This window comes from Echinops telfairi, unplaced genomic scaffold (genome assembly GCF_000313985.2).
Source record: "Echinops telfairi isolate 266 unplaced genomic scaffold, ASM31398v2 ScPeMD7_18;HRSCAF=68, whole genome shotgun sequence".
NCBI lineage: Eukaryota > Metazoa > Chordata > Mammalia > Afrosoricida > Tenrecidae > Echinops > Echinops telfairi.
Window position 1 is genome coordinate 33,038,807 of NW_022103915.1, and position 21,260 is coordinate 33,060,066.

The 21,260-nt window shown below is 52.3% G+C and overlaps 1 protein-coding gene across 1 annotated transcript in view; it reads right to left on the minus strand.

Annotated features, from left to right (window-relative positions):
* The window catches only part of RGS6 (regulator of G protein signaling 6), a 611,147-nt gene that overhangs the window by 26,070 nt on the left and 563,817 nt on the right, over positions 1–21,260 (minus strand). The window contains exon 16 of the mRNA XM_004698691.2: positions 3,236–3,325. Coding sequence (XP_004698748.1) covers positions 3,236–3,325 — 90 coding nt within the window. The remainder of the gene's footprint in view (positions 1–3,235; positions 3,326–21,260) is intronic.

Sequence of the window (21,260 nt, forward strand, 5' to 3'; positions counted from 1 at the left end):
CTTCTGCATTCAATAGCCTGCCTTGCTCAGGTGTAGGGGGCTGCAGGTGACTCCAGGTGAACTTGCAGGTGACACAGAACAGACTAGGCCTGAGGGCTGGTGCAGAGTTGGGGGGGATCTTGCTGGGATTTCAGGAAGGGCCTTGAGGGAAGTGAAGTCAGACACGGATCGGTTCTGTGAGTCAGAGGGAGGTCTTATATTCTGAGATATTCCTGCCCAGAAGCAGCCAGAAATGTTGCCCAATTCTTTCTGAGCTCTTTATGCTCTCGTTCCTTAAACAAGGAGAGCGGGGGGCGGGGAGAGAGCGAGCCTGCCCACATCCTTCCCAATGGCCAAGCATCTTACGTGACCCCGAAGAACAGTCTGGACGTAAAAGGCTCCCCCTGTACCAAGGCAGCTGAGAACTTCCCAAGGCTTACTCACAAGGGACTGTAGGAGACTCAGGTGACTAGCCAAGCACCCCGAGGGACTCTCGGTCAAGGTGACTGGGGCAGGGTCAAAAGGAGGCCAAGCCCTAGCTGCTCTACAAAAGGAGGAGAGGGACTGGGGTGTGCTTAAACCTGCCCCCGAGCTTCCCACCTGCAAGGATTCCAGGCAAATAGAGCTACAACCCAAACACCTGCTAGTTTATGCTAGAGCCCCGTTTCAGGGTCCTGAACCTGGGTGGGACTGGGAAATCCACAGAGTACACACACCCACAGGAAAACACACACACACAGGCACATGTACACACACACATACACCAACCCAGCAGCAATTCATGGAAACAAAGGCCCTGAAGAAGCAGCTGGGTGCGTGTGGGTCTGCAGGATTTGCTGAGAGTGGAGGGGGCAGGCACAAGGCAGCCATCTGTCTGTGCCGATGAAGTCCTGGGCGTCCTTGGCAGCACTGGCCCTGTCCGCCCAGCCGGCTGCCGGAGACAGATTCGGGGATGTGAGAAAAAAAGCACAACCCGCATGCCATACCGCCACAGAGCTGGGCAGCTCTTTCTCCTTGCACGAGGGAGCTGAAGGACACACGCTAGGCCCTGGGGGCCAGAACAAGCCCCCACGTGAGGCTAGCAGTGGACAGACCAGGCAGCAACCCATTTGGCTCAAATCGAGCTAGCAAGCATTCGGTGCCTCTAATTCTGGCCCCCTGGTGACCGAGCTGCTGCTGCTGACAGAGGGCAGCAGTTGGTCTGCCTGCCTCAGGGTCCTCATTCTTTGCACATGTTTCCCTCGAGCTATGAGCTAGCTATGCTGTGACCCATCCTCACTGCCACTTCATCAGCCCCGGAGTCGTTCCACAGCCCAGCTCTGGGATGTAAAACAGGGAGTGAATTAGGAGCAGACGGTCACTAGGCAGGCTCTCCAGACCAGCCAGGGGCCTCTCTTAGCAGAAAAATGATGCCAGTTCGCACCCCACCTCTTCGCTGGACGTGGTGAGCACCACATGCCTGCTATGCCCTGGACTTTCCACCCATCAGCCCATCAGAAAGAAGATAACACTAGGCCTACCTGGAAGTGCCGAGACACAAACCGGGTCCACACCTAGAGACTCTCAGGGAGGCACGGAAGGAGAAAACACACACGTCACTGTCTTTGGAACAGGGTAACGCCCTCTCCTGAAAGGACCAGGGCTTCCTGCCTCCAGGAGAGCCCTTCACCACCAGGCTGGGAGGAAGAGCCGATGGAACCCTCCAGCATTCCTCCTCCGGCTCTCTCTCCAAAGGTTGCCTCCACCACACAGGACTGGCCAGCGCCGATCCCTTGGCCCCACTCCCTCGCTGTGGAGTGGTTTCTTCCCATCCATGCTCAAAGCCCCAGGGACTGAGTGGCCTGCGGCTGTCCCTCTTCTCGATGAGCAGACAGGCCCATGTGTCCCCCTCCGCTTGTGCTCAGTTCAGATCTCTGGAGCCCACTGGAAACCCGGGACACTTACTCTGACCTTCCCTGAGGAGATCTGGAAGGGAGACACCTCACGCCTCCCTAAGCGGTCTTTAAAAAGAGGGGCGGGGACACCGGAGCTGTTTGCGGGGAGTCATTCCCCTCCACCAGAGACCCTCCATCAACATCCGTCAGCAAGGGAACTGGCAGGAGGCCAGACTTCACGCTCTTCCCACCACATTCGCTCCTACACCTGGGCTAGAGAGCTGGGCTTCGGACAGCCGAGCATCCCCGAGGAGAGCCCTTGCTTTTTCCCGACGGTGAAGGCTCCTCTCAGGACTACCTGCGGGCGGAGAGCCATGCTCCTCTAGACCCTGCAGCAGCATGGTCCCAATTGGCTGACAGACAGGAGCCTGGCACACAAGGTTGACAGTACACAGAGAGGAGGGCTACGTGGCCGAGAGAGGCAGCCCAGACAGACGGTGCGCTGGTGGACCACCACACGTTTAGGAGCTGGGGGAGGGTCGCTGGGAAGAAAGAAGGAGGGGCCATGGGACTCCTAAGTGGCCCGGCACCCAGTAGTGGATCGGTGTCACGAGAGCCACACCTGGCCACACACAGGCCTCAGACCCAAGTGGGGCGGAGCAGAGGCTGGCACGCTTACTGGAACCCCCAGTCCTCTCTCTTGCCTTCCCTCTCCCAGGCCTCCCTCCCCTTCCCACCTCGCCCTTCCTTCCTCCCAGAATTCCGGCTGAGTTCTTCCCTGCCCAATCACCTTTCCACCTGCATGGTGGCGGGTGGGGGGTAGGTGGGTCACTGGATCCTGGTGGAGGAGAAGGAAGATGATGGGATACAGTGGCTTCTTGGTTACCAAGGTCTAAGGCCTCTCAGGTGAGGCAGAGAAAGGAGGCTGTGAAGCAGGAAAGAATCCCAAAGGTGGCTCAGGAACGCCTCGAAACTGGCAAGGCTTCCTGTCCCGTGAGGAGGCTGCCTCGGACCATGCCTTGCGATCATCCCTGGATGGTCAGGGGGGAAAGTCTATAGGGCGGGGGGCTCTGAACTGAAGGGCTCTTGGGCTCTCTAAGGGACTAGCTGGGTGCCATTGCTGCACCTCTGAGGACCATACTCGCCATCCCCTGCCCTGCCTGTAGATAGAGACACTGGGGACATGGAGATTGGGCCTTGGGGGGCTCGGGAGGAAATCATCCTAGTTGTTTTCAATTGGAGTAGGAAGGGATGCAGAAGGGAAAGAAGAAAGAAGAAAATAAATGAAACCCGAGGAAGGACCCCCCCATTGAGCACCAGCAGCAAGCATCAGGCAAGAGTCCACAGTGCGAGAGAGGCAAACCTGCCCTTCCCAAAGATACCTTCTTCTTGGCCAGCAGCAAGTCCTGGTAGGCATTGGACCGGAGGAAGCGGGCATAGCTGTCACTCTTCATCAGCTTGTAGATATGCTCCTGGGGGAGGAAGTGGGTGGGAGATACAAGCCAGGCTTGTCAATCAACACTGAAGGACATTACAACCCAACCAACCACTGGTGTTAGAGCAGAGGTTCTCATCCTGTGGGTCGCGACCCCTTTGGGGGTGTGTCAAATGACCCTTTTACAGGGGTCGCCCGATTCATAACAGTAGCACAATGATAGTGATGATGTAGCAACAAAAATAATTTTATGATTGGGGGGGTCACCACAACATAGGGAACTGTATTAAAGGGCCGCGGCATTAGGAAGGTTGAGCACCACGGTGGTGTTCGGGAGACAAAGGGGCTCAGGCATGTGTGCACTTGCCCGGACAACATGCCTTCCATCTGGTCAGAAATGCCAAACAAAATGTATTTTCTCTCTTAGAATAAAAGATCCTTGAGGATCCCATCCTAAAGGCTTTTAAGGGGGGCCTTAGTGCTAAGTTGGGGTGCAGTATATCCTACTCTTTTGAGTGTGGTTATAAAAGGCACCAGGAAGGATCCTCGAGGTGATGGAGCAGTGGTGTATCTCAATACATCCCGCGCCTGTGAAAACGTTGCATAGGACCAAGCACACACACGTGTGTTGAAAATCAAGGATGTTCTTTGGGGACTAAGGGGCACCTGACCCACGCCGTGGTGTTTTCAAGGGCCTCATGCATGGGAAATGGAAGCTGGGCCTCGAGTAAAGGAAGACCAAGGAAGAATCGATGTGTCTGAGTGGTGGTGCTGGGGACTACTGAAAGCGCCCTGGACGGCTAGACGGCAAACCAGTCTGTGTTGGAAGAAGGACGGCCAGCGTGCACCTCTGGCACAAGGATGGCAAGACTTTACCTCATGTCCTTTGGACATGTTATGGGGGGCGGGGGGCAGACCCTAGAGAAGGACATCACACTTGGTAAAGTAGGGCAGCAGCCAAAGAGCGGAAGGCCCTTAAGGAGCTGGGTTGACACAATGACGGCAACGGCAGGCTCAAACATAAGAACGATGGCAAGGATGGCGCAGGGCCAGGCGGTGTCCTGTTCTGTTGCATCTCGGGTTGCCATGGGTCGGAACTGGCTGGATGGAACCCAACAACAACAGAAACACAACAAGGACCCTGGTGGCACCGTCAGGTCAGTGTTGGACGCTTGACTGCAAGGTCCGTGGTTCAAATGCCTGGGTTACTCCAAGGGAGAGAGACAGGCTATCTGTTCCTGGAAAGGTTTGCAACCTCAGAAACCCTATAAAGAGTCGCCATGTGTAGGAATCGACCCAGAGGTCGATTGGAAATCTAAATAACATCAGTGCCGGTAGCAAGGACAATATGATGGTTGTGGTGTAGAGGCAGAGTTTTGTGAAGTGTTCCTTTTGGGGAAACAGGATAAAGGGAAACAAGAGAAACATGGGACTTCTGTCACCTACTGTGGCAGTGACACCATCTCCTGTCAACTTGCGAAGGGTGGAGGCTAGCCTGTCAATCAGTTCGCAGCTGGATGACCCCATTTGGAGGCGCGAAGGAGATAAATAGCTCACTGGAGGGAGGATACACTTACTCCCCTGTGAGACATTCTTGTTGACAAGCCACATGGAGCTACTCTGATGGAGCCAGAGCCCTGGAGCTGGAGGAGCCACATGGAGACCCACACCAGCGCTGAGATGCTTCTACTACCACGGGATCCACAAGACTTTCCACCCACTGGTCTTTGATCTTCCTACATTCTGCATCATTGCACGTGTTGCATGGGTCTGAAGAGAAATTTATAGACTGGTATTGGACATGTGGGCTAATATCAGTCTTAAGGGTCTGGGATTTTTTCTTAATATACAATTACTCTTTGATATAAAACTCTCTCTTACACACATATGAGTGTCTATGAATTTGTTTCTCTAGCCAACCCAGAATAACGTTCACACCTACGTTTGACCCTATAGTGATCTCCAAATTAAAACATTCTTTGAGAACCAAACAAACCCAGAGGCTCTGATGTTTGCGGTCAGTGTGTGCATGAGGGCCATCACTTCATCTGGGAAAGGTGCCCTTGGCAACCAGTTCCTGGGGCACATGGGCACATATCTCAGGCCTGAGGCTGCTATCCAGGAGGGGCAGATGCTTTGGCATTGTGCCAGCTCTGCTTCTGGGTTCCGGGAGGCATTTACCTTCTGGCTTTGGCAGTAAATCTCACTCTTGACTTCCAGCTAATTCCTATGGCCTCGTGGTCTGTTTCTGATAGAGCTCTCTCCATTGTGAAAAAGCAACACACACACACACACACACACACACACAGACACACACACACACACAACCAAATCCATCGCCTTTGAGTTGATTCTAACTCACAGTGACCCCATAGGGCAGATGGGCCCTGAAGGAACTGTCCCACTGGGTTTCCAAGGCTGTAAATATTTATAGAAGCAGACTGCCCCATCTTTCTTCCACGGAGGAGCAGGTGGGATTGAACCACCGGCTTTTGGGTTAGCAGCTGAGTGCTTTAACCATTGTACCACCTCTATCCTCATCAAAGGCAGAAAAAAACTCCCATGCATTAAAAGAGAGACCTTGGTGGTTGCAATGGGATCCAGTTCAGCTGCATCTGAAATCTTGGCTGTCCCAAAGGAGGATCTGCTAGGAGGGCAGGTTGGCCTTCCCTGTAACACATAGGTTCTCAAACTCATTTGGTCTACAGCTTCCTTTAAAAAAAAAAAAAAAAAAGACTCAGCGCCCCCTTAGCAATGACAACTGTTTCTATTCTAGCCCATAGCACCAAAAAAACCAAACTCCCTGCCCTTGAGTCAATGCCAACTCATAGCAACCCTACAGGACAGGGTAGAACTGCTCTTGTGGGTTTCTGAGGCTGTTCATCTTTGTGGGGGTAGAAAGCCTCATCGTTTTCCCTCAGAGAGGCTGGTGGAACTGCTAACTTTTTGGCTTGCAGCCACAATCATAACCCACTATACCACCATGGCCCCTTATCCAGGATAAAGTGTAGGTATCGGCTTTCATAGCCTCCCTTGGATCATTCCAGGGCCCTTTGGGTGTCACCCACTTTTGGAAACACTGCCATAAAGGGTTAGAGGCTGGACTGGAAGCAGCAGCCTCCGAACTCGGGGGTGCAGAGCTGGCCACCGAGGAGAGAATGCTCAGCTGGGAGGCAGGGCTGGTCATGAAAGGTCCACCTCTTCCTTGGGCATGCTTCCCCAGGAGGGCTTAGAAGTGGCAGGCAGAGGTTTCCTGCCAGGGGAGGCCAGAGTTTAGAGCTACTGGGCTGGATTGCTCTTGTGGCCTAGAGGAAGCTGGCATGATGCCAAGACCGTGTCCCTCCCAAACCAAACCAGAAAGTATGCGACATCTTGGCCCCATGTGGATCCTCCTCCAGCCTGCTTCAGCTGGACCCCAAGCAGACCTGTTTAGGGATCAGCTTCATTCTTCCCGAGATGGCCCAGTAGGTACAAAAACACGTGAAAGTCCCACTCATGGGAAAGGGCCCACTGAATGGAAGGAATCAAGAGAAATTAAACAGTGCTTGGGTCTGCGATGGTTGGATAGTTCAGAGGTGTTGCGATTTAGTGGAGGGAGTGTGAGTATGCCGGAGTGTTGATTGGAAAACTTAAGACAGCAGTATATTCACTCTCGGTTAAGGTCCTTGAGGGTGGGAGAGGGTCTTTTCTCATTTATAGATGGACAGCCTCTAGAACAAGGGTCAATGTTAGTTGACTGTACTGAGTGACAGCAACTACGGAGGGACAGTACTACACGACTGTCCTGAAAGAGGAGCAAGAAATCTCCTCCTCACCCAGTCCTTCTGGCCCTGGAAACGAACTTCCAGGCCAACACCTTCTTGATTCCAATCGGTATGCTATTCGACTGAACCGTTCAGCAAGTTTGCAGCCTCCATACTTGCACTTAGTTTATGGTTTGACTTTGACAGAGTTCCGGCTCTCCACATGGCAGCGGGGTAGGGATTCCTCTCAGCTCAAAGCACATCTATGCTGTGAACACTGTGGCATTGCCCCGTGACAGCCTTAGAGCCCAAGCGGAGGCCACCATGGATCTTTGCTCTCACGTGTCATCTCTTTAGACTGTTCTAACATTTAGCTCTTAGGTACAAATGTGAATCCACAGTCACAATGACGCACTATCTCCTTCTGGTCTCAGGCATCGCTTCTGTCTGGTTGACAGGGCCGTGTGGCTCCTGAGTCCCCTGGAGATGGCTCTCATTGATTCCTGGACCTTTTCCCAACCCCAAGCTGAAACAATAGGTCCCCGCCTTTCTTCTCGACTTCCTAGAGCAGCGGTTCTCAACCTGTGGGTCTCGACCCCTTTGGGGGTCTAGCAACCCTTTCACAGGGGTCTCCCGATTCATAACAGTAGCAAAATGACAGTGATGAAGTCGCAATGAAAGTAATTTGATGGTTGGGGGGGTCACCACCACATGAGGACCTGTATGACAGGGTCGCGGCATCAGGAAGGTTGAGAACCACTGTCCTAGAAGAATCTAAGTCTCTAGGTAGAGGTGGCAAAGTACTACGCTGCTGTTCTAAGTTGGGCAAGGGACCTCCTCTGAGCCCAGTCTGTCAGGCCCTGGGAAGGAATGTCGCTGCTGATGCAGCCAATGCCTGTAGACTCAGCACAGGCAGGACAAGCCCGGCCCATCACCAAGAACTTGGCTGCTGAACAAAGAGCAGGAGAAAGTCTATGCTGACACAGTCACTCGTGGCGAGAGTCAGCAACTCTGTGTCGAGCCAGATGAGGTGCCAGGCCCTGAGTTGATAGCCTGAACAAACCAGAGCACGCCCCGGCTGTCTAGCCTTCTGATTCTGTTCGGCCAGCTGGACACGGTACAATGATATACTAGTTAACTTGAGCTGAGGGCTCCAAGGAAGAAGTTCAAGGACAGGGTGTTATGAAGGGGTGCCATGGGAAATCATCTAATCTTCCAGGCTAGGAAATGGTGGTCTATGAACAAAATGGTGCTTGCAAAGGTTGGAAGATCTGAGTAGGCAGAGAGAAATGCGTTTTTCATTTCTGGGGTTGCTGAGGAGGGTCTGGCCTGGTAGAAGCCCAGTGTGGTCAACTGTAGCAAGAACAGGGACAAAGACTGATGAGTAGGGGACAGTGGTGGACCACTCTCCAGGGGATGTTGACGAGGGTTAGAAGGACTATTTGGGTCCCTTGTGTGTCCATGTAGATCACACACCTTTAAGAAGCCCTGGTGGCACAGTGGTGATGAGAGGGGCCACTAACTGCAAGGTCTGCAGTTTGAAACTACCAATCACTGTGCAGGAGAAAGATGAGGCTTTCTACCACTCTAAGAAGTTCGCCTCAGAAGCCCGCAGCACAGGGGCAGTTCTACCCTCTCCTATAGGGTCGCTATGAGTCAGAATCGACTGGACGGCAGTGACACGCATCAACCAAGCAGGATGGACTAGATGCCCCAATAGTCTGGAAATAGTCACTTGGATCATATTTGTATAATCATATCATTTGTGTGTTAGCCACAGTCAAGAAGTCATGGATGGAGTTTGGAAATAACTTTTCATTGGAAACTAATCAGTTAAAGCTATATCTTTGGCACGGCCTGTTTACACCCAAGCCCAGGCTGGTCCCACCACAGGCAGGCTCCCTATGACACCGGGCTGCCGGATGGTGAGTGTGGGCATGCACTGCCCCCACTTCAGAGACCCCTGAGTGCCCAAGTCAGACGCACCTCACATGAGGGAGGAACACACAGCCACTGAATGCCTGCAGTGTCTATGTCGGTGGAAGATCCCAGTGGCCTGAGCCTGGTGAGTGGTGGATGGAAGGTGTGCAGTCGGTGTATTGGTCTACCCCGTCTGAGTGGCAGACACACACACCTCCTGGGCCAAGGCCTGTCAGCCTGGAGGGGGCTGTTTCTGGGGCAGCCAAGGGGGGGGTTCTCTCTACATTGGAGAAGACGGTTTTGGGCTGCTCTCAATGGTTGGCTGCTGGGAACCAAACCTCCCCGTCAAGAGTGATTAAGACAACAATGGAACATTCAAGCCACTGAGCAGGGGATCCAGAACCGGAACACATGCAAACAACATCAACACGTGAAACGTATCAGTCTAACACTTCAACACCAGGATTGGGGGCTGTGTGGTCTGCCACGAGTGAGGTGAGCCTGTGATTGGTGTAAAAGATGGCAGCCTCGGCTTCCTGTGTCATATGGCTAGCCCCGAAGCAAGAACCAAGATGGGGATGGTGGGGGGAAACAACTGACCCCCGGCCACGCCCCATAGGATTTCCAAGACTGTCAATCTGTAGGCCAGCCTCTTCGTTCGCCGTTGAGGGGCTGGTGGCTTTGAGCCTGCGACCTTGTGGTTGACAGTACAAGGTTTACGTGTCCAAATATCTACTGGCAAGTGGGCTGCCCACGGTGGTCTTACCCCTGCCCACTGGGTGGCTGGTCTTTGGCCATCCTCCTGACAAACTCAAACCCCCTCTCCTGTGGTCATTCGTTGCTGCCAAGGTGATTCTGATCCATGGTCACCCCATGGGTGGGAGGAGTCAAAAGTGCTCCAGCGGGTTTTCACACCTGTGACCTGTCAGAAGCTGACATCAAGCTGCCCTGCCCAGGTGCTTAAGCACTAAAGCCACTGTGTCACCCAGGGATCCACACCGCAGGCCCCCGGACGGCAGACTCCCTCTAGCCACAGGGAAGCAGGGTTCACCCCAACTTCCTTCTCCTTCCCTGGCAGAGCAATGGAGGCTTTGATGGGCCACTTGGGGAAGCGTGCTCTGCCCGCCATTCCAGCGTCGTGCGGGAAGAGTAAAGGCGGCCAACGCAGGGTGGGTGAAGGGAACACACCGAGAACTTTCTGGGAGTGAGAATTAAGAGAAGACGCAGGGTCACTGCTTGCGCTGCCAGGGTCAGCCAGGGTGCCCGGCCCTTGGCAGCCACCCTCCTGATGGATGAGGGGTGCTGTGGGGTGGTCCTTGTTCTGGAGACGGCCAGTCTGAAGGGGAAAGGCACGTCTCGAATCAGGGGTGGGGGTGGGGGGTCCCAAAGTGGAGAGAGAAGAAAGATCCCCCTGCCTTCGTTTCCGACAGGTGATGGCTGCGCTGACTGGGAACATGCAGAACCACCCGAATTCATGCCCGCCTTCCTGAGCCCCTATTCCAGGGAGTGGGGTGGGGGTCTCCAGAGGTGGAGAGATGGAGACACAGGGCTCTGACTCACCCCAGATGTCTTCGCCACCCTTCTCAGCAGTGGAAGGGGAGCCACATCCCTGCAGGGGCTGACCGATACGGGACAGGGATGTTTCACCCCAGGAGACACTCCACCTTCACCTCCCCTTCTGAGGCCCTGGCCCTGCGGAGGAGGCCTGCAGCTGGCCTGGGAGGCTGAGGCGGGGGCACACACAACTGGCACCAGTCAGGGCGGAGACATGCTTCGGGAGCTGGAGATCTAGCAGGGCACGCCATCTCAAACCCACACTTGCTCTAAATCAGTGTTCTGATGCTGTGAGAGAGTCCTCCCTTGGAAATCTCCTTTTATGTTGTTGTTGCAGACAACACACAGTGACCCTCACACGCACTGCGGGGGAAGGGGCCCGGGGCCATTGGCCCCAGAGCCACTGAACTGCTGTGGAAGAAGCGTGTCCCCGGTCCTCCCCTTTGCAGCAAGCTCCGAAAACAGCTCTGGCCTCGCTTTCTGGCTTCAGAGCATCCTCTTAGCGAGGGAAGCACTGAGCTGGAGCCAGGCACAGCTGCCAGACCCGGGCTGGTGATTGACAAGGGCCCTGCTTTGCCATTTTGTAGGCGTACGTGTCTCGTCTCTGCCTGCCGTCCCCACCTTCCTGGACAAACAGCTGGACATGGGGACTCCGGGCTGGGTGCCTTGGAACCCGGGGAAGCAGAGAGACTGCAGGCGCAGAGAACAGCCGCGCTGTCTGAATTGCTCGTGTGGTTTGCTCTAAATCAGCACATCGGTTGAAACCACCCCGTTTTACAGGGGAGAGTAACATGCCCCCCCCAAACCACACCCATGACCTTCGAGTCGTGCTGACTCACAGCGACTCTACAGGGCAGAGTAGAACTGCCCCTGCTGGGTTTCAGAGACAGTCACACTCCCCCAAACCAGACTCACTGCGGCCAAGCTGATTTTGATTTACTCCGACCCTCCAGCGCGGAGCAGAACGCCCCACAGGGTTCCCAAGGCTGCAAGTCTTCACAGAAGCAGGCTGCCCCGTCTTTCTCCTGGGGAGGGGCTGGTGGGACCCAGCTGCTGACTTCTGGGTCAGCAGCCTCGCTATTGTACCCTGGCACCAAGCGAAACTTTCAAACGATGAGGTGGCCGGCCCAAGGTCAGTTCAGAACCCGGGTTTGAACCCAGAGCTGGGCTCGGGCTCTGTCCACTGCGGAAGGCTGCTTTTTGTTGGGCTTTGGGTGCGATTCCAAGGGGAGTCCAGCCCACTGGCGCTCAGGGGAAGGCTCCAGGAGAGCCCCTCAGGCAGACCGGGAGCTCACGCTGCCCCTTCTCACCATTCTTCCTGTGCGCAGGGCACCTGCTCTGGGGAGCCATTCACTCGCACCACTGTCATCCAAGGCCAGGACCGAGTCGCCAGAGGTGGCGCCGGCTCCCACGTCTTACCTAACACAAGCCAGGTGGTGCTCACCTTCCACACTGAAAAGAAGCTGTAGGTGCATGCCCTTTCAGAACCAGAGTCTCAATCTGGAACAGCTCCGAGGGTTGATGGGAACTCTTGGAAAGCCATAGGCAGCAAATCTCTACTGAAGACCATCACCCCAAAGATCCCTCATTCTCACCTTTCAGAAAACCGAAAACCCACACCCTGTGTCACTGAAGTGAAGCCGACTGGCAGAGCCCCAAGAGGACAGGGTCGAACTGCCTCGGGGGTTCTCAGACCGCGACTCCTAACGGGAGTAGAAAGCCTCCTTCTCCTGCGCAGCGGCTAGCGGTTTTGAACCGCTGACCTTATGGTTAGCAGCCTAAAGCATGACCACTAGGCAGCCACCAATGTTCACCTTTTAAGGGTCTTACAAAGACAGGGAGACCCGTGAAAGGATTCCCATAGAAAGAACTCATGTAAGGCAGAGAACTCGCTGAGAAGGAAAACCCAACTATTTCCAGGAAGACGAGGCATCTGAGAGTGGTGAGCTCACAGCCTGTCCTCTCTTGGGGACAAGGGAAATGAGCTGTCCCGCCAAGACTGGGCTGTCGTGGGTTTCACGGTTTCCCCAACCAGACGTCCTCAGGCTTGAGGAGCGGGCAGCTAGAAGCTTTTTCTATTTAGATCCTGAAGAAGGAATGAGGGGGGCACTCTGTGGGGGTAAGGATGGGAAGTGGATCACAGCCTAGCATCTGCATGAAAAACAGACATGACGGTCGTGGGCAGACCACAGCAACAGGGACATCCATCCACTTACGGGGGAGGTTGTGGTGCCTCAGTCTTCATGGAGGTAGCTTTGGATGATCCTCCTAGGGCCATGTGTGTTTTAAATGAGAAGCCCGATTTAGATTCCTTATCTTATGTGGGAGCATGGGGCACACACATCATGTTGTCAGAGGGTCTAAGAATAAGCATTTGCCTTTACCACACCATTCATCTGCAAATACATGCTTAACATCCACTCTCCAGGAGGGTAGAGTGTCTTGATGATGTTCAATCCCTGCTCTTCGGTAAAGGGTGGCTCCGCAGAAAGACTTGCCTGGCGGCCTAGTGGGTTACACATTACAGAAGGTCAGCAGTTTGAAGCCACCATCCTCTTTGCAGGAGAGAGGCGGGGCTTTCTGCTCCAGTGTGATGGAGACCGACAGCCCTGAACCCCACAGAGGCAGCTTTGCTCTGTCCTGCAGGGTTTGCTGTGGGTTGGAATCAACTTGATGGCAGTGTGTTAGGAATTCCCAGGGGAGCTAACAGAGGAAAAGATTTTCTTTTTCTCTTCAAGGTTACGGGGCTTGGTGCCAAACAAATACCTGATCAGAAGCGTACACAGATATGTACAGAGACCATTTGGAAGGTAAATGTCTGATGCCTTCTCTCCAGGAATTACTAGTTTGCCTGACAATAAACAGAGCCAGATTATAAACAACTGATTTGTGCTTTTCGAAATGCACCCCCTAAAAGAAAACCACCTACAGAATAAAGTGAGCAACTCCTGGCGCAGGCAGTCCGGTGGCATTCGATATTAAAATATGTCTGGAATGGGAGTCTGCCAGGAAATGCCCTCCACTTGAGAATTCATGCCAGGAAATTGGTGCAGTCTTGTGACACTGGCAAACACTACCACCATCTCTACTATTGGAACAAAGGTGAACAGCCTTCCCGATGACTACGAAGACGTCCACCGACGAGGACTCTGGGGCAAACACAAACTCGTACTTCACTGGACGCTGGCTTTTAACCAAACAAGTGTTAGACGCACCGCGTGTCTGCCTTATCAAGCAGCCTTTGAACATCAAAGTTTAGGTCTTAACAACAGAAACGTGGCGAGCGGCTTCTCCCTTCTGTCTGCTCCAGGTGGGCATAGCATTGATGGGGTAGTTCTCAGTTCTTTCGTTGTCCTGACCTCCGACTGGCCTTGAAGTTACTCGTTGATCATTCCTTACAGCGATGACGGCCAAGCTGAACTTCCATGACTTAGACGGAGGGCTGCTTAAAGACGGGACCCTTCTCAGCGTCTCTCTGGTCTCAGAGCTCAGGATGTCTGGCATTTACAGGGTGCTCCAAGTGGTGCTGAACTGGGATGTTGTAGAAAGTTGATTTAACCAGTATTTATGGGTACCGGCTATCACGCGCTCTCCAAGGATTCTTGCGAGACTCTTCAAAGTTGAAGAAAAGCAAACAATCCCCAGACTCATTGCCACACAGTCGTGCCTGACTCACCGTGCCTCCGTGGGGCAGTTTCCGAGGCCGCACGTTCTTAGGGCGCAGCAAGCCTCACCTTTCTCCTGTGGAGCAGCTGGTGGGTTCAAATGGCTGCTCTTGGGGTCTTGCACCCCATGCTTAACCCACTCCATCACCGGGGCTCCTTCAAAGTCAAGGGATAAGTTCACTGTTGTTTTTCCTGATGGACTTTGCTTTAAGAGTGGCATCGTTCTGAAGCGAGTTATCCTGGAAATAAAAAACCCGACCAAGTCGACTGTGTGCCGAGCAGTGTTTTAGTGCTGTGGAGACTTGGGCAGGATAAAGAAGATGGGGTTCCTGCCCCCGCGAAGGACGTTTCAAATACGGAGACGCAGGCAGGCTCAGCTGCTCAGGGACGGAGTAAAGTGGGTAGTCTCCGCAGTGGGTCAGGAAAGCAAGGGGCTTGGGCAGTGTGAGGAAGACAAGGTAGGCACCTGCAGAACCAAAGCCAACGGGCAGGGTTGGTTTCCTCAATTTGTCTGTCAATCCATTGACGGGTAGTTTTCCAATCCAATCCAATTCAATGCAATCCAATCCCAAGGAAATGTTTCCTTTGGCCTATTCTGCTTTGTTTCTAAAGAATGACGGGCTCTTTGCCTGAGGGCACAAAGCCATCTTTGCCTTCTCCGTCTTTGCAGTCCCCCTTAGCCCTGCACTTCAAAGGTGTCCCAACATGAATAGGAGAGCGCATGTTTCCGAAATAGATGAATGGCCAGATGAATGAATGATTGAATGAGCCTAGGGACCCAGTCCTTGGAACATCTCCGAATATGCTGACGCTTCTTAAATTGAAGCCAAACAGCCACCGAATTGCCGGATTGAGGCTGTTCCCTTCTGGAGCCCACAGAGGCTCACGAAAGAGCCAAAAGCCCTAAGAGAAAGCCTTATGCTCCCATTGCTTCCTATGATTTAATTTTCTCACCCGAGAGCCACAAGCAAAGCTTGAGGACCGACTCTGGAAGTTCAATCTCTCTTCCCCTCCAGGCCGCTCTGCCCACCACCACCAGACTTGCCCTTTTCTAACTCCGACTACGTGAAATTGTTTCCCAGCTCAAACCCTTTGATTCTTTCCCAGAAAGACACCCAAGACCTCCGAATTCGGTTCCCACCTGTATGACCTGCCTTGCCAACCCGAGAACCTCTTCGGAGAACAAAAGCCTCTTTGGGAGAACTCCGCGGTTCACTTTGAACGGACACCGGCTAGCACAGGACATCGAGCGCAGAAGAGTAAAGAAGGGCGATGAAAATGCGGGAGGAGACGGATGGGCACAATCGGCACAGAGGACCCAAGCCTACCCTGTGACCCCGGAGAAGGCGTGTTGTGTCCGGTGCTACTGAGTTGGCTCTGACCCGTAGCGAGCCTGTGCCCCACAGAACAACGAAGCACTGCCCGGTCCTGCGCCATCCTCGCCACAACCGGTCCTGTGCTTGAGCCCACTGTGCAGCCACGGTGTCAATCAGCTCTCGGAGGGCCCGTGAAGACGGCGTCGGATGGGGACGATTTCCTTCTGTTACATACGATCACCATGAGTTGGCGCCAACGCCATGACAACCAACAATAACAACAACAGACGCTCAAAGAAGGTTCCAGGATATTCACCCATCTGATGGCTCCAGATCCTCAGTGGGAGAGATAGAAGCATCAGCCCCCATTGCACAGAGGAGGAAACCAAGGCCCTTGCCTAAAACCACATAGCCAGGAGGGTGACAAGCCTACGCCCATTCTTGGGGCCTCATTGTTGAGGACAGAGAATTGTATCTCCAGCATCAAACAAAACAAAACAAAACAAAGACAACAGAAACCATGGTCCACACTGTTCCGCCCCACCCCTTCCCTACAAAGCTAGATCCGTGAACCTGGGACAATACAGCAAAGAGCTGAGGGCTCCCGTCACAGCCCACAGATTTTTGTGGAAGGCTGGGTCTTGGCCCAAACTTTCCAAAGAAGCCAGTGGACCAGCCAAGCACAACGGCAATGCTGGGCCTAGGCTGAGGGGCTGTCTTGTGAAATAGTTCCACAGGAAACATACGCGGGCAATTCATTTCGCCAGAAACAATGCACATCATCTAAATAAATAAATAAATCGGCCAGAGGCTGCCTGAGCCCCACTGCTGGTCCCCACTTCCAATGGGCCCATAAATCTGGCGGAACCTTTACTTAGGCTACTGATGACTAACACTCAGACACATGGTCATCCGCTCTGGGCATTTCAACCATTGTGATGCCCCCTGAGAACTGTGGTGCTGGGCTCTGGAAGCCAACCAGAACTTCCAGTCCCAACAGGGGTGCCAACAGGCTTAGAGGTCCCCGTTCTCACTTAGCCGATGGGCAAACCAAGGAGAGATGAGTGGACACACTGCTCTGGGCAGAGGCAGGATCAGGGCCCAGACTTCTGACCTCTGGCTCCGGGGCCTTCTCGGAGTCCGAGAGGCTCGGTATGAACGCCCAGGCCTCAGCACGAATGGCTAGGGCAGGGATCTGCAAATCACAGCTCTTTCATACGAACACGTGCCTCTGAAGTAAAATTGGAAAACAATTTAAAAGGTAATACTCAGATAATGGTGATTTCATCTGTTTGTAAAAACATTATTCAGGGCTCTTGAATACTTCCAAAGAGTGGCGGTGGGGGGACAGGATTGGCTCTTCCATCTCTAAAGTCTGCCAATCCCTGATCCGAGGTGATGTGCTTGCAGTCACAGAGTGCTGGCCAACAAGTTGGGAGACCTGCGTGCAAGTCTTAATGGGCCACGGGCTGCTAGGGGACCTCCCTGTGGATGTCCACCTCCTTTCAGCACGTGTTCCTCTTGTAGGAACTTCTGAACTGGCCCCCTTCTGCTGGTGCAGGCGGGCAGCACTGGCCCACAATGGTTAGACAGTGTGGGTAGCCAGCTTTTCCAAGTCTGCTCTGTAAGACTCACTCCCGACGCCAGAAACATGTATACCTTCCACCCTCTTTGCTGTATCTTTCAGGATCTGTTAAAGCTTCAATCATTTCCATGCTATATTGTTTAGTTCAAGGGTTTGCAAACCATGTCTTGTGGTCTAAATTCAGCTGCGACCCCCTGCTCCCAGTTTCTATATTCTACCAACGAAAGAGGGAACCCTGGTGGTACAGGGGTCAAGTGCTCAGCTGCCCCCTGAAAGCTCAGCAGTTCAAACCTGCCCTCCGGAGAAAGACGTGGCAGTCTGCCTCCACCGAGAGTGCAGCCTGGGAACCTTCTTGGGTAGTTTGACTCCACTCTATGGGGTTGCCACGAGTCAGAAAAGGCTTGACGTCAGTGGGTGTTGACTTGACACCAGCTGAGAGGAACGTTTACATTGTTTTAATGGTTCAAAAAGCAAAAACAAAAAGAGGAATGCTGTTGGTAGGTGCCGTCAAATCAGTTCCAACTAAGCGTGGCCCGATGGCCTACGGACATGTTGTCAGGAGAGACCACTCTGTGTCCATCATGCTTGGTCAAATGGAAGGGCAACCGTGAGGAGGAGGGCCTTTGATGAGCTGGATCGGACAGTGGCTGCACTAATGGGCTGAAACACAGGAACAATGGTGAGAAGGCTCAGGACCGGGCAGTGTTTCGTTCTGTGCTGCACAGGGTCGCGAGGGGTCAGAGCCAACTTGATGGCACTTACCGTCATGCACCGCAGAACGAAACACCACCCCGTCGTCCTCATGATGAGCCCGTGGTGGAGCCACTGTGTCCATCCAAACAACACAACAAAGGAAGATTATTCAATGGAAATGATATTAAATTCAAACCTGTGTCCGCAAATAAAGTTTTATTGGAACACAGCCATGCTCTCTCATTGACACTGCTCACGCTGTGACTTTGTGGTGTTGCAGCCAGTTTCCCACGGCAGCACTGCGTAGCTGTGACAGGGAGTGTACAATTACAGAGCCTAAGATACTACGATTTTTCACAGGAAGAGTTTGCCATCCTGGTTTAGCATGAAAACCAGTTAGTTGAGTATGTAAAAGTACATACAAATTGAGGAAGAAAAGCAACCACATAGGACTTATTTCTAGGTACAAAGATTATAGCAATCTTATTTTTTTCACCACCTACACCTAGCATGCATGTTGTGGCAGTTAGGTAATGTACTGTCAACTTGAACAAAGGGGTGAGTCTTGCCTGTCAATCAGGTCATAGCCAATGGTGCCTCTGTGTGGGCGTGGCCTCCTGAGGATTCTGGGAACCCCTATCTTCCTCCCTGGAGGCGGAACACACACTCTTTCTGCTTCACCTTCCTACTGACAAGTCACATGGAGCCACGCTAATGCTAGCCAGAGCCCTGGAGATGCTTCCACCACCACTGGGTCCACAAGACTTTTCACCCACAGGCCTGTGATCTTTCTGCATTTGGCATCGTTGCATATGTTATTTGAGTCTGAAGAGGAATGTATAGGCTGGTATCAGACATATGGGTTAATATCATCGGATTTATGGATTTGATCTGTACCTGGCTGGGTTGTTTTCTTAACATACAATTACTCTTTGATCTAAAACTCTCTCTTCCACACATATGAGGTCCCTGGATGTTTCTCTAGTCCATCCAGACTAACACACCCGTGTAAAAAAGAAAACTGACCTTAAGAAAATTGCACGTATTTACTGTCTTACTGAGCTAGTTGTTCATATACTACATTCCGCCAAATTCCTATGTCCCCCAGATACATCAGAACCATTGTACTTTTGCGCCACAGGTGAGGAAATGATGCCTCTGGAACTTTAGAGAGATTGGCCAAAGGCATGCTACTCATACGAAGCACTGCATGATGGGAACACAGTTAAATTAAAAAGGCGCGCGTGTGTGTGTGTGTGTGTGTGTGTGTGTGTGTGTGTGTCCGAGTTTCCCTCTCTGTGGTTTAGTTACCCACAGTCATCCGCGATCCGACAATATTAATGGGAATTCCAGAAATGAACAATTGCTCAGCTTTAAAGTGGGTGGCATTCTGAGGAACATGATGGAACCTCACATCGTCACCCTGTTGTATTCGCCCTCTGTCATGAGTCACTTGGTAGCTGCCTTGGCTAGCAGGTCAACTGCTGTGGCTGTGCAGTACTTGTATTCCAGAAGCCCGTATTTTACTTCTTGCTGACAAGAACCTCCATATCCATGTGTTTATTGACAACTAGAACCCCCAGTGGCAACCATAGTTATTGACTAGAACCCCCAGTATCGACCATGTGTATTACTGACAAGAACCCTCAGTATCAACTAGGTAGTTTGTCTTCTCTGATGTCAACTCCCATGTCTGGTGCACAGTAAGTCCTTAATAGATTAGTATTGCATGAAAAAAGAAAGAGAGAAACTATCAATAAACTTTTCCATCCAAACAAACTCACTGTCATCAAGTTGGTGCTGACTCAGAGTGACCCTACAGAACAAGGTAGAACAGCCGCTGTGAGTTTCTGAGACTGCAACACTTTATGGGAGTAGAAAGCCCTGTCTTTCTCCCCAGGAGCAGCTGCTGGTTTCAAACTCCTGACCTTGCAGTTAGCAGCCCAACGTGTAACCATTACACCACCAGACCTCCTAAACTTATCCTTGTAAACAACAATAGCATATTCCCCAGTTCTGTCCACCGAAATGTCTAGAAACAAGGACCAACCCAGGCACAATGAACACCCCTAAGTGTTCAGACTTTCCTTTCCAAAAGCCATTTCCCACTAAGAAGAACCGGGGATCTTTGGAGAAATGGCCAATTCCAGGTCTTAGTTAGGGCCTGGAACATCTTAGCGTCCTTGTTATTTTTGTGATATCCAAGACACTAGGGCCATGGCCAAAGGAATCAGCATCAATAGAGATGCTCCCTGGCCAGAGAAGATGTTGACATTCAGCATCAATAAAAATGACAATCAAAATGGATCGATGCACAGTGGTTACATGTACATCCATGAGTTCACCAAGGTGCTAAACGAGGGGGGAAAAGCCAATGGTCACCATTGGATGGTGCGAGGCGAATAAATCCACCACTGTCTTTCAGTTTGTTGTACTGTGGTGGTTTGCGTGTGTCTGTGCAGCTGAAAGCGATGCCCCTGGTGTTTCAAATGCCAGCAGGATCACTCAAAGTGAACAGGTTTCAGCTGAGCTGCCAGACCAAGAGCAGACTATAAAGCAGGTAGGCTGTCCACTTCCGAGGAATCGCCATGCAACTGTTAAGGCTAGCCCCGAAACACTGTCAGGCGAAGAACCCATGACTAGAAACAACACTGTCAGAGGCGGTGCCAGAGGATGAGCGTCTCATGGCAGAGGGCACTCCAACTAGGCTGGGGGCAGAGCTGCCTTTGCAGAGTGGAGCCAACCAGAAGGATGCGGACAGACGGAGGACAACCTGCGGGAAGGGAGACTTCAGACCTTCATCGGTGGATGGAGTACGACACCAAATGAGAAGAAACAGCTGCAACATCAATGAAACATCAAACTCTGAATGTATGAAGTGCAAATGTTGGAAGACTGGAAGATGCAAGAAAATATGGAATCCATAAAGAACAACATTCGAGGTGTTAGTGAGACTGGAATGGACTAGGATCAGGCCCTTTTGAGTCAGAGAATCACTTGGTCTACTACACCAGGAATGACAGATTCAAGAGGAATGAAGTCACTTTCATGGTCAAAAATGACATTTCAAGATTTATCTTGAAGGACAATGCAGTCTGGGATATGATAATATTTATCTACATGCAGGGATAGCCAGTCGATACAACGATTCTCCAGATATATGCACCAACCACTAAAGCTTGTGATTCAGAAATGGAAGAATTCTACCAACATCTTCATCTGAAATTGATCAAACATGCAATCAAGATGCACTGATAATTATTGGTAATTGGGCCAACTGAAAAAGAGGGGAAGAAATTAAAGAAATGGATAGGGGGGGAACAGGGCACTAACCCACCCAAGGGGAGGTTGTTGTTTATATCTCCACAGGGAAAGAGGGACCAGATTTCAACCTGGTGCTTCAAGACATGAACGCAACACACCGGCATGAAGCAGGGAACCAGTAGAGAGGTCTGAGGGCCGGCCCCAATCCCAACTATGTGGACAGCCCACCCTC